Source organism: Anthonomus grandis, chromosome 14, assembly GCF_022605725.1.
Source record: "Anthonomus grandis grandis chromosome 14, icAntGran1.3, whole genome shotgun sequence".
NCBI lineage: Eukaryota > Metazoa > Arthropoda > Insecta > Coleoptera > Curculionidae > Anthonomus > Anthonomus grandis.
The window spans coordinates 11,549,946-11,564,618 of NC_065559.1; the positions used below are offsets into that span (position 1 = coordinate 11,549,946).

At 33.3% G+C, this 14,673-nt stretch overlaps 1 protein-coding gene across 1 annotated transcript in view; it reads left to right on the plus strand.

Moving 5' to 3' along the window:
• Window positions 1-14,673, plus strand: part of LOC126744589 (transketolase-like protein 2) — a 41,822-nt gene that overhangs the window by 9,485 nt on the left and 17,664 nt on the right. Inside the window, exons 2-5 of the mRNA XM_050452089.1 lie at window positions 7,862-8,197; window positions 8,274-8,680; window positions 8,759-9,117; window positions 10,011-10,277. Coding sequence (XP_050308046.1) covers window positions 7,862-8,197; window positions 8,274-8,680; window positions 8,759-9,117; window positions 10,011-10,277 — 1,369 coding nt within the window. The remainder of the gene's footprint in view (window positions 1-7,861; window positions 8,198-8,273; window positions 8,681-8,758; window positions 9,118-10,010; window positions 10,278-14,673) is intronic.

Sequence of the window (14,673 nt, forward strand, 5' to 3'; positions counted from 1 at the left end):
GTCCCCAAATGACTTTTATTTTTGGGGTTATCTTAAGACCATTTACAAGCCCGAATTATAAATAGTTCGCCAACAATTAATAGTAAATGGTCGATTCCTCAATCTGTATATGTAAAATAATTCAATGATAAATAATAGCCTTGTCGCGTTTTTATTTTTTTTCTTGCTTTTATAATGTAATAATTAATATTGTATGAATAGTACTGGTCGCGACATCTAGTGTCTGGCATTGTAAAAATAAGAACTCCTAGAATCGGATTGTTTTTCTCTTTTTCTCTGACTGTCTTTGTCACGTGCGCCATGCTCAAGAATCAACTTTTACGTATTGGCATTTTCGATACCGGGCTGTTGTTGCCATTATTTTTCCTGTAATTTGAATACTTTGCCTTTTGGGATTAGATTGATTTCCATACTCTTAAGTCGCTGCTAAAGCAAGGCAACGTTGCATCGTCAATTCTTGTTAAACTGAGCCTGCGTGGGATTATCTATCGAAGAGGTACCCAGAAATTGCGTTTTGGCTTTCTTTCCAAATGGTGTGGTCTTCAGGTTAACAAATTGTCAGGTCAATTGCTCGACGTCGAGATTCAACCTCATAGTTACCTCATGGCGATACTAGCTATGTAATATGAAAGATTACTTTAATACACTTTATAAAAGACCCTCCAACATCTTAACGTTTAGCTTGATTGCTATTCTTTGTTAAACGTTTTCTCATCGTTTTTAAGGCCGCCATTTTTGAGGTTTCACGTGTTTATTTTAGGGTCTTATGCCGGATCCTAAACCATGTCTTAAGTGAAATCTTAGAATTAAGGGCCATCTCAAGACTATCCAGAGCCATCTCAGGTGCTGTTCCCATTTACCATCATGAATTAGAGCTTTAACAGGATTCCTTGCCTATTCATGACGTTATTGATTAGATCTTAGTCAGCTGCTGTCCTTGAATCCGTATCACATATCCTTACCAGGTCAAACCGAATAAAAGAAATGTGTAAGCATTTTACGATTTCTGATTTGTATTGTTATTTCGATTTTGGGAATGATCATATTGGCTAATTTCTACTATTTGATGGCTACCTAAGTTATTAATTATTGTTTAGTGCCTACAGCTCCTTCTTGGCAATTTGCACTGTAATATAAATTACTGAAATAATATTTTACATAATACATTTTAATTTCACTATCCTGATTTTTATACCGTATTATACATATGTAAGCAACCGCACTGAAAGGTTTATATATTTTTATTTGGTTTAGTATATGTTTTACAGTGTACTGTGAGGTAGGTTACTAACTTTGGCCAGAGAGTAGTTACATACTAGCGGGTTATTGATTTCTTTTTATGTTTATAGCTTTATTGCATAGTTTGATTTCAGGGGTTGTACTTTTAACAAGAAACTGTCTTATAATTTTTACAACAATGATTTATTTAAGTGAAAGGTTATATAATAAACATTGACCAGTAATTGTATATTTTTATAATATAGCAGTGTTAACAATTAAGGCTTATTTTATGTTTTACTATGTGTTTTATTTCTTAACATCCTTTTTGTTTATATGAAAACCAATTTGCCAGTTAAAGGTTCTTACTACTGCATTTTAAAGAAACACATTAAACTGAATGGCGCCCATAATTTAAAAGGTAAGCATTTCTAAAATGATTCGTACTAAGCCACCACCAATTAATGTTCTCCAGACTGATAAGCTGCCGTTAGCATATGTGCCACTCTATTAAAGACTTTCAGCACCAGTCAATTTTGATAAAAAACAGAAATGTAAAAAATAAAAAGTTTTTTGACCAGCTACTACCACTTAAAAAAAACTTACCTTATACCATCAGCATCGCGAGGATATAGTTAAGTTATACAAGAAGATACTTGGGAATATGTACTGTGTAATCATGTATATGTGCTTATACTAAAGGGCTAAGAAAGTTTAGTGGTCATAGTAGAACAAAACATAGTCATCAGAGCAAAACAATATTTTTTATATGTATTTATTTAAAAACAAAAACTTTTAATTAACCGTTATTCTTAGAATATAACATTTAAAAATTACCTCTATAAATAAATTAAATTAATATAGCATTTTTACTTTTTTTAAGTCTTAAACCAATAATGTCATCGTGTTTTTTTGTTTCGAAAGGCGTTTTATTGTTTTTTGTAAAAATTATTTGCATATATTTTCCATACTTCTTATTTAGGGAAACGGATATTTTAATCTTAACCTAAAAATAAAATATTAAATGTGTTATGGTGAGGTTGGAAACTTTTCTTTCTTTTACGATGTTAAGTAATGCTGGTTCGTAGCCTGCAATTCTTAAAATTTCCTCATTTGTGGCTTTTGCAGTCCATGGCACGCGCAAGAATCTTCGAAGAGTCCATATTTTAAGTGCCTCGATACGGGTGAGAGTTCCAATTTTAAGAGACCATGGCTGGGAATCTAAAATCACAACTCGATCTCGATACGATCACGACTTCGAATTCGATCGCGACTCAGTCGTGACGAGAAAGGTGATTTTAAATTTCATTCGTCGGCTAAACTCGTTTTATTCGATTTAATTTAAATTTGTTGGTATATATTTGTTATTTTTCCTAATATTTGACAGATGGAAACGTCAATTGTCTTTTCTATTGATAAACACTCCAAGAATTTTCATTTGTTTTGTAAATTTTTTCGCCTCTGTGTTTTTTAATTTAAATATATGCTCACATTATTTCTTTAAAATAGAAACATTATTTCTTTAAAATATCATTTAAAACCACCGCTACCTATAGGGAAATAATAATTGAATTCATGAAAAATCACAAAAATTTGTTGTGCTCAACCACTTTTGGTTTTAATGTGGCAACATGAGTGTAACCAAAAGCACTTATAATACCAGGAAAATTGAATCTCTTCATAAATCTTAATTTATTAAGTTGCCTTTCATCTCTTGTATTTGAAAAATTAATAAATCGGTCAGTAAGGTGATTGTCCATAATTTTAGTAGTTTTATGGATCCAACGACTTGCAGTAATTCCAAAATTAAAATCTTGTCCAATTCTTCTTTGGTAACAACCTGTGGCATAAAATCTTAACATACTAAAACTGCTTATTCAATGGTACCTCTACATCCTTTGCCTCCATTATTGACAGGATGTTGTGGAAAATAGGGTCGAATTAGACTTATTAGTTGTTGGATTTAAGAAAACTTCTTATAAACAAATAAAAACCTGATAAACAATCGATGAAACAAATACGTTTAAAAAAAGATGCTGACACATTATGCACGTATTAAATAAGGAAGAAGATATATCGTCTGGTGCATACGATATACCCAAGCGTGTCGTCGACAAATCGTTAAAAACTAAGCAAACCGCAAGACACTAAGGATTGAAAATTTTATTTAGAATCAGTCATATCGATTAATCGTGTCGACTCGTAATTCTAGAATCCCAACACAGGTTTCGACGCCGTATAGTAAGATGGACTTATATTATAACACTTTACTATCCATAGTCTAATAATTCCTTCTCAATTTACCTTTTTCATCGCAGGTCCATCGTTCGTTGATCATGAAATCCAGATATTTAAGCCGTGATGCGGTATTATTTATGGGCTGGTGACCTATTACTATAAGATTGGTATTGATAGCGTTGATTTTAAAATTAAAACGTTTACTCATAGCCTCTATACTATCACCATTTACTGGAAATCCTCGAAAGTTCGTGCCAGAATTGTCGTATGATAATCATAAGATCATTAAGACAAATATAGCTAACAAAAATATTTTAATAACTTCCCAAATTATTAAGAAGAATGAATTTAAGTTATTTCCAAATTCCTATTCTCTCCCACCTGGTGATGCCGACGCCATCATGATATTATATTTGATTTATTTAATACCTGGCTGTATAGTTGCTTTCTTATAATCTTAGATAAAAGGAATGACAGATCCAAATCTTTTAAAAATTTTGCATAAGTAAAAATAATTTTGTATCTGTAAATCTCTATTTGTATTGCCTATTGTTAAAAGCTGCAGAATAACTTAAATACACACAGTATTCATAAATTCATTTAATCCATGCGGTTTGTTGTCTGTGATAATTAATATTGCAGTTTTTTTAGAAACCCTTATTTCCCACATTAACACTCCTTTCCTACATAGTAGATTGACATAGAAGAAGTTCCACTGCTTCAACTTGGTTCTGCTATAGTGCGCAAAATAATCTATTTATTTTATTTATCAACGGCCAGCATTAAATTCAAAATACATCAATTTCAAAAAATTATCTTAAAACTAAATAGATACACCATATCAGTTCAATAAAAATATTAAATTAATAATGAAATAAATTAAAAAAACTTAATAAAATAATTGTAATATCAATGGAATCTCTCATGTATCTGCCTCAGGAAAGTATGTAACGACCCAAAGAAGTCAATTTCAGAATATTTATTATATCAGTCTGGTGATTCTAGAGCTAAGTTTATTCAAGTCATAATTGGTATGGTAAATAGGATAGTGAAAAACATGATTTTTATGGAATATGTAAATTAATTTTTTCAAGTCATTCAGGAGTGACACCCTATTATGCAGAATTTTCTAAAGGGTTAAGAGATCTTTTTTTCTATGGCATGCTGTAATAGGGGCCATATTTATAAATTTAAGTATTTGGGAATCTTTATTTTAAACAATTATTTTAAAATAAGTTTTAATACCTTGTGCTCAACTAATTTGAGGCTATAATTCTAGTATAGGGACCAAATACAACATCCGTACTTTAGGTAAGGACGGACGAAGGCACAGTAGAGGAATTTTAAAGACTTTCTATCCGTAAATTTCGAGGTACTTCTAATAAATCCAAGCAACGAAATAATCCTAGCAACAGTATTATCCTAATGAACATTAAACTAGAGATTTCTATCCAGTGCAACACCAAGGTCTCTGATAAGAGAGGCTCTTAGACTATATTGGTAAAACTTGTAATTGTATTATACAGTGACCGCCTAAAGTTCCGCATAAATTCGATAAAAATTAGAGATATGATTTTTTGAGAAAACGCTCGGACCCGTCGATTTTTATTTTAAGTTGCGCATTACTTCACATAAATTTTTGTATACAGGGTGGAACAAAAAAAAAGATATGACGTCATCGGTCGTTTTTTTAAATAGAATGCTATATTTTTTATAGAATTTAATGAAATGTAGGCGAAATTCCAAGCAAGTTTCGTAAAACACACCTTATCTTAAAACTCAACTGTTTACGAAATATTTACATTTAAGTAACAAGAAAACAAATAAGTACGTCTATTTACAAACTAAGGTAAAGTCGAGGATGAAAATAATGTTATGGACACTGCCAATTGTTTCTATTTCCATGGTTGCATTTGTGAAGAATCTCCATTTTCGAATGTCACTTTTAGTTCGAAAATTAATAGTTTTTATCAGAATAAATTATGGCTAATTTAACGAAACCCAACTAATTGAAATTTTGATGATGTTAAGGTACGGGGATCGAGTGCGCGCGCAAAAGGAAGTAAGTGAACTGTTTAATGTCAAATACCCAAACCATCCTATTTCTTAGTCAACAGTTAGTAAGAATAGAGCACAAATTCATAACTTCAGGTCATGTTAGGGATTTTCCAAGATCAGGTCGTCCAAAAATTTCTGAAGAAACAATGTTAAACCTTCTGCTCTCCGTCGAAGAAAATCCAAACAATGCAACTTTTTGCACAAATTTCAGTTGATAATAGTATAGCCGGAACGTCAGTAAGACGCATCTTAAAAGGAAATGAATACCACCCTTATAAAATTAGACTAATACACGAATTAAATAAGGACGATCCTGATCGAAGAAACCAATTTGCGAGCAAATGATGAACATTTGCAATAATAACAGTCGGTTTGTGTTACGAGTTTTGTTTTCGGATGAAACAACTTTTTGTTTAAACGGTGTCGTAAATCAGCAAAAATTGTCGGTACTGGTCAGTGTCAAATCCACACTGGGCAACTGAGGCTCATACACAATACCGTAAATCTATTAATGTTTGGGCTGGTATCGTGGAAAATAAAGTAATAGGGCCATACTTTTTCGAAGAAAACTTAACAGGACAACGCTATTTGAATTTTCTTCAAGAAAATCTTATCCCTGCTTTGGCTGCCCTATACCCAGACGAACAAGACCCTGCTGTCCCGACAGATAATTTGTGGTTTCAGCAAGACGACGCTCCGCCACATTTCTTTCGAGATGTCCGTAATTACTTGGATACAGTGTTCCCAGGAAGATGGATAGGACAAAGATTTTATCTTAATTTGTAAATGGACGTACTTACTTGTTTTCTTGTTGGTTAAATGTTAATATTTCTGAAACAGTTGAGTTTTGAGCTAAGGTGTGTCATACGAAACTTGCTTGGAATTTCGCCTATGTTTGATAAATGCAATAAAAAATATAGCATTCCATTTAAAAAAACGACCGATGACGTCATATCTTTTTTTTTGTTCCACCCTGTATACAAAAATTTATGTGAAATAATGCGCAACTTGAAATAAAAATCGACGGGTCCGAGCGTTTTCTCAAAAAATCATGTCTCTAATTTTTATCGAATTTATGCGGAACTTTAAGCGGTCACTGTATACAACGTCTAGTGCGAGCAAAGCTCATAGTTCTACATTTAGAGGGATTCAGTAACATACCATTTCTCAAACACTAGTGAAAAAAGGTTATCCAGATTATATTGTATATTAATTATAGGCCTGGAATAATTGACAACACAGCTTAGATTAACTGCAAGAAGCAGGTAACTGCAGCAAGTAAGATATTTTAAAGGAGTGGTCTAAGGCATGAGCCCTGAGAATCAGCAGTTGATATCTAAAATACGCTAGACAGAAAAGCACCAATTTGACCAATAAGCCTTTTATTGGATAAGTAGCACCTAAACAATGACAATGAAGTTCCATCAATCTCAAATAGCTTAAACTTATGTTTTGTGAGACTCAATATAAAATGCCTTGGAGAAGTCGGTGTATATTGCATTTACCTGCACACCCTTTTCCAAAGCAACCAACAGTACGGATGGAGAGTCACACACCAAATTTTCAAAAACTTTGAAATTCCACTTTCAAATTTTCAAAAACTTTGAGTCTGCAGATGAAACAATAATTAGTAATATAGGTTTAATAAAGCTCTCGTTTCAAAAATCTGAAAACACCCCGTTTGAAGAAAAAGATCAAAAATGTAATGGTCTAGATAGATTAAAACTGCATTTTTTTAGAGAAAATTTGGGTATTTTTTCTTTTTAGCCACGATTTAAAAGTAATGAGCAAACATATTTCTTAGCGATTTTCTCACTTGTAAAACTTGTCTTATTTGACAAAAAGCTGTTGGGCAGGAACAGATTTTTCACTTGTTATTGACCAAAGCTTTTTAGTGCAATCAACATATTGGTTCTGACATTTCCGAGAAGATAAACGTCGAAGCCTAGAAAATTCACCATAGTCCTCGTCTAACTGGCTCAATTTAGATTTTTATGAGCTTTCTCTTTTTGAATAATTTATTGAATTAATTTATCGGAAACGTTCTGACCGAAAACTTTTTATGAAAGAATTAATATATTTATTGACATAAAAATAATTTTATAGAAAATATTTGACAAATTTTCAAGAGCAAACTGAAAAATAATAAGTACTAATTAAACTGACCCAGACTGATTAAGTGCACGATAATCTGATGATCTAAAATCCAAATTATCATTATGGATGTAATATTATGCACTTTTAATGCCCCTCAATATAAGAAAAACAAAAAGTGACAGAGAACAAAAACGAACAATACTGTTATATTTTAATTTGTTACTTAAAAAATCCCTTTTTATATTCTCAGACATCCCACGACAAGCTCCTCAGCCGCAGAAATTCTCTCGGTTCTGTTCTTCAACACTATGCGTTACACCACCTGCTCACCAAAAGATATATCCAGCGACAGATTTGTACTTTCAAAAGGACACGCAGCACCCGCCTTGTACGCCGCTTGGGTGGAAAATGGCGTTATACCAGAAGCTGAACTGTTAAAACTAAGACAACTGGGTAGCGACTTGGAAGGTCATCCAACTCCGAGATTAAACTTTATCGATGTTGGAACTGGATCTTTGGGGCAAGGTTTATCCAACGCTGCTGGTATGGCATATGTGACCAAGAATTATGACAATATTGATGCAAGGTAAAATTCGAATTGTATTTAAAAGATATTTATGAAGAAATAATATATCCATTCTTGTATTATAATATTATTTTAGAATTTATTGTCTAATTGGCGATGGAGAATGCGCTGAGGGATCAATCTGGGAAGCAATTCAATTTATCAGCTACTACAACCTCGATAATTTGGTCCTGATTATTGATGTAAACCGCTTGGGACAGTCTGAGCCTACAGCTCTTGGACACGATCTCGAATCTTACAAATCAAGATTGGCTGCTTTTGGATGGAACTCATTGGCAGTAGATGGTCATAATGTAGAAGATCTTGTTAAGGCTTTTGATACTGCTAGTGCGACAAAAGGAAAACCTACTGCTATTATCGCTAAAACCTTTAAGGGAAGAGACTTTCCAGATATTGAAGATAAGGAAGGCTGGCATGGAAAGCCTTTGGGAAAGGAAACCGAAAGAGTTTTAGAACATTTAGAAGGGCTTTTAGTTAACAAAGGTATATAAACCTATAATATGTCTTATAAGTCTCTATTTTTTATATTTATTAATACTTAATACGCATGCTATTTTTTAGGTAAACTAAAGTTCACCATACCTAAGCCAATAACAAAAGCTCCTGCAATAAGCATCGAAAACATTAAACTTGCGTCACCACCAAACTACAAACTTGGACAATGTCTCGCTACCAGAAATGCTTATGGTACCGCATTAGTAAAACTTGCCAAATCCAATCCTAGAGTTATCGCTCTGGATGGGGACATGAAAAACTCGACTTTTTCGGAAGATTTGAAAAAGTTCGACAACACTAAGTATATCGAGTGTTTTATTGCTGAACAAAATATGGTTGGTGTAGCTATAGGGGCAGCTTGCAGAGATAGAACAGTCGCTTTTGTATCTACTTTTGGTGCTTTTCTGGCCAGAGCCTATGATCAGGTTAGTTTTAAAGATATTTGAAAATGTTTTTATATAGTTCCTCCATTTCAAAGTGAACTAACCTTAATGACATCAGCTGTATAGTAAAAGTTAAATCATTTAACGTACAAACAAATAGTAAGCAAAATATTTCGTAATAGTCTAAAGACTATTCCTGACTGAGAAAAACATTAACATTATAGTTAAACCAGCGAATCAAAAGTTATTATAAAAATAAAATATACGAACAAATATAAAACTAAGTTACCTTTGGGTACTAAACTACACTAACCTTATTTAAAAAATTCTTTTTTGGCTTAAAACTATTTGGCTTTAACCCAACTGATTGGTAGTTCAACTGATTCTCACATAATTCCTATTATCCTGGAACGGATCACGAAAGATAAAGACATTTACTTTGAAGCTATGTGCTGGTGTAATAAATGGAAAACTTAATAATAATAATAATAATAAATGTCTTTATTAAGAAAGACAATTTCAAGGGGAAAAATACATTTCTCAAAAGGCGAAGTCTAGCGGACTTTAAGGCCAGCTACTCAATATTAACCCTACAATTTCTTAAATTAACTAGATTAATTAATAAATTGTATTTAACATCTTTAGTTTTACACAAAAGTAGCACAGTGTTGCGAAAACCGCGACTCTTTATCTCTAAAAATAACGGAGATATTCCGCAAAAGTACCCAAAATGGGACTACCTGTACGTTAACAAAATTAGGTTTAGGGGAAATTAGCTGAAAGTGAAGAGACGATTGACAAAACTTTAATAAATACAAAATTGAATTGCTCTCTGTATATTTAGGCTAACGTGTTTTTTTTAAAGTAAGTTATAAAGGGTGATTTATTTTGAAATGAAAATACTCTTAATAAATAAATGTTCTTATTCTTTTTAGATTCGTATGGGAGCTATTTCTCAAAGTAACGTGAACTTTGTTGGATCCCACTGCGGTGTATCTATTGGTGAAGACGGTGCTAGCCAGATGGGACTCGAGGATATTTCTATGTTCAGATCAATTCCCGGCTCAACAGTCTTCTATCCAGCGGATGCTGTGGCTGCTGAAAGGGCTATTGAGTTGGCCGCAAATACACCCGGAATTACATTTACAAGGACAAATAGACCGGCTACAAAGATTATTTATCCAAATGATCAAGAATTCCAGGTAGGTTTTTTTTGATTTAAAAAAAACACATTTAAATTTATTAGGCAGATTTAATAGATCAATCAATCAACAGGTACTAGTATCTAGGCTTAATAAAGATTTATTTAGGTTTGGTAACTTAATTGAACGGATCTCCTTGCACATGTGTAACTTCTTAATTAAACTAGCATCGTAATTTTAATTTGCAGTTTCTTGTTAAAGGTGCCTGATCTCAGGATGACTTAAATGTTCCTCCTTAAAGCATTTTTTTCTAATTGGATTTATTGAAACTGCCAAAGGATACTACTCTGAATAGTTTTACATCTAGGTGCATTCTGAAATATGTGACCATAGTCAAATACTCATTATTTCTATTCCAAGCCTTCAAGACTTTTTCGGTTTGTTTTTAATAAATGCCTTTTTATATTCTTAAGCAATCAATCTTTATGAATTTCAATTCCTCAATTGCCGCCTATTTCGATTGACAAACTATGCGTATTTAAATACTTTTAGAAAATAAATTGTGTTGAAAATAACTTTTGTCAACAAGCAGGTGACAAGTGAAGTGAGGTTGGATTGGGTTGGGTTGGCCATAGGTTTCAAATTGTTAAAATTGGACAAACTGTCACGTAACCCGCATGCCGCCGTGAGTGACTTATTGCGTGATTACACCCTCATCGTTGTAAAACTTGGCTATACGCCACTCTTAGTAAAAAATATATATCCAAATCTATCCATTTTGCAAAAAACCAGACCATTTTTGGTGGATATTCAAAAAAGCCGCTATTCTCCATAACTACCGGTCATTTTTCTGCACAACATAATAAGACAAGTAAAATACGCACTATTAAAATACTAATACCATTAGTCGAATAAACGATTCGTGCTGACAACCATACGAGGGTGGTCCCAGAAGAACCCGACCTGACCTAGAGATGTCGGTAGCTTGAAAAGTATCCGTGTATTAGAAAGTATACAATCTATAAAGCATATGTTTCAAGTTTGAAGACGCCACGTTGTTCAGTATTTGTTTGGCAGCCATCAATAGTGAACGTTTTCAGTGAATTTGTGAAAATGGAGAAAATTGGTCATCGTTATGTGATACAATAATACCAATATAAAAGCTGAAATGGATTCTACTCTGGGTGAGTCTGCTCCTTCGTTATTAACAGTAAAATATTGGGTAGCAGAGTTTAAACAAGGCCGTACGAGCTGCCAAGACGAGCATCGCAGTGGTCGACCAAATGAGCTGACGATTCCAGAAATTTTAAAGAAAATTCACAAAGCGGTACTGGATGATCATGGACTGAAAGTGCGCGAGCTAGCGGACATAGTAGGCATTTCAAAAAGTCCGGTACATCGCATATTAACTGAAAATTTTGACATGAGAAAGCTGTGTGCAAGATTGGTGCCGCGTTTGCTCACACTCGAGCAAAAACAGTGTCGTGAAGATGTTCCAATTAAGTGTTTAGCGAAATTTAATAGCAACAAAGCAGAATTTTTGCGTCGTCTCATAACCATGACTGAAACTTAAAAAACTGGCTCAGTGGTCAAAGATTTTCCAACGATGAAGAATGTGATGTCTGCAGTTAATGACTATTTCGAGGCGCAAGACAGTTCTTATTATAAAAAGGGTATCGAACTTATAAAACAACGCTGGGAAAAGTGTATAGAGCTGAAAGTAGATTATGTTGAAAAATAAATACATTTTTTTCCAAAATTTTCGTGTTTTTTTTCTTGGGTCGGGTACTTCTGGTACCACCCTCGTACAATAATATAAATTTTGATAAATGAGTAAACAAAAAAAGGCAAGAATTCTTGTTCTAATGCAGAATCAATATTTTAAGTGTATTTACTGGATAAAAAAATCATTGTAGGGGAATTTTATCGCCCTCTTGGTACAAATATAAATAATATGATTTGCAACTTGAAAACCAATTAATAATATTTTTTTTCCTAATATAGATCCATAGATCTCACAGGTCTACAAAATAAAACTTTGAGAGATGTTTTTAATTTTATAAGTGATTTTATATAAATTTGATATGCTGATTTCAATTTTGTCATCCATTTTTATGCATCAGATAAGATGTTTTTGCAAATCACAAAAAATAAATAATATAAGCCATAAATACTTATATATGCTTGAAATATAACATAATTTTAATTCTTAACGTAATGAAATCTTCACCTTTTTGTAAAAAAACTGCGTTTTGTAGAATTTCTAGTGTGAATTTTATGCGGATTATCACGTTGTAGCATACACGTTGATCACGTTGATACACTCCATCTACCCTGGTAACGCCTTTCTACCTCTTTAATATCTTGGTGGAAACGTTCTCCTTGTTCCTCGCTAACTGCCCAAAGATTTCCTGTCAAATGGTTTAGATGTGCGAATAGAAAGTGTACCTTCAAACTCATGTCGCAGCCGAAAATATTCCAACATTTTCCTGACCATGTTCTTATAGTCTGAATCCTTGTTATTTTCCAAGAACTTGCCAATAATATTTACCATAAAAAAAGACTTCCTTAAATGAGCATAAGGCTTTCTTTTCGATAGGCGTCGTAGAATTTTGAAAGTCTTGGTCTCTACATAAAGCCCTAATATCGGGACCTACCAGAACTCCCTTCTTTAATTTGGCATCAGACAACTAAATTTTGCTGAATTAACCTAACAAAAAAATAGCTGATTATTAAAGTAGAGACTAATCCAAATCTTTTTTATTTGAATAGTTTTGCTGTATCTCTAAAAATAAAGTGGTGGGGGGTGTTCAAAAGTTGGCTTAAAACACACCCCGTATACTAAAAACGCCTTAGCCGATTTTATCAAACTTGGGCTAGTTGAAAAGAGCTATTATTAAGCTACGACTATTATTATATTTCATGTTTTTTTAGTTTTACATCTCGCCGCTAGAGGGCTTCTGTCGGCTTTCTGACACAAATGACTAATTTTCTCAAAAAACTTAAATGCAATGGTATAAATTTTTTTATACAAAAAAATAGCTTAATGACGCCTAAATATGCTTGCGAAAACCGCATCTTAATATCTTCATCCTAACCTAAAATTTAGGCCAAAGAAAATTTTATATGGAAATTAAAATATATTTATATATTATACTTAATATTTAGACTTAATATTTATAAAAACTACAAAACTAATAATTTATTTCGAATTTCTTTTATAATGTAAGTTGTGGCCCTATAAAGGACCGATTTTAAAAAGAAAGGGTTTTAATGCCCCGTAAATGCTCGAAATGCTGACCATCACGCTCTATGCATTGCTGAAGCCTCTCATGGGTAGATAGAACTGCAGCTTCAATTTCGGCTCTCGGTATGGTATGTATTGCATTACGAATGCGGTTTTTCATATCTTCTCTAGTCGTAGGCTGAGTCTGAAATACAATGTCCTTTAACCGCCCCCATAAATAGAAATCAAAACAGGTTAAGTCTGAGGATCGCAGAGGCCATGGAAACAGGCTTCCTCTTCCAATCCACCGCTGTTGAAAAATGTTATTAATATGCTCTCGCACATTCCTAGCAAAATGTGCTGGATAACCATCCAACTGCAAAAACAAATTTTGCCGGACTTCCAGTGGCACATCTTCCAGCAACAACGGTAATTGATTTACCAAAAAGTCGAAAAAAACATTGCCATTTAGAGATTGCTCAAAAAAATATGGTCCAATAATGTTGCCTCCAAGTATACCACACATTTAAACTTCAGCGCCCTTGGTGCTGAACTTCATGAAACCAATGCGGATTTTCTGCAGACCAATAATGCATGTTATGGAGGTTGACTCTACCGTCACTATTAAATGGGGTTTCATCGGTCCAAAAAATTTTAAATAAAAAATCTCTGTCCTCGCGTATCATGCCTAATATCCAATGGCAATAGTCCAACCTACGGTCAAAGTCTGCTTCTTCCAATGCCTGATGTAAATTAACATGATATGGGTGCATTCTATCAATATATTAAAAAAAAAGCTGAACTTAAATAAATCCATATATGGCGATGGCTATTAGAATTTACCTATTGTCCTTCAAAATATTTTGAATCGTTGTTCTTGATATGCCTAATTCAAGGGATAATCCTCTTGTGCTAACATGAGGATTTCCTTCCAGTACGCTGTTAATATTGTCCACATTTCTTCTAATTATTGGCCGTTGAAACCTAGGCCGAAAACTACCATTGGCTCGTAAGTTCGCCACTAATCGGGGAAAAAATCTAATATCGCAAGGACTTCGATTTGGATATCGAGCAGCATAAACTCTTTTTGCTACTGCAGCATTTTGAAGACATTCAAAATAAACCGCAAGCATATCAACAGCTTCATCGTTCGTAAAACGCATTTTGCAAAAACAAAAAATGCTCAAGTAACGTAAAACTTTTGACAACTTACTATTGACAATTTGAGGA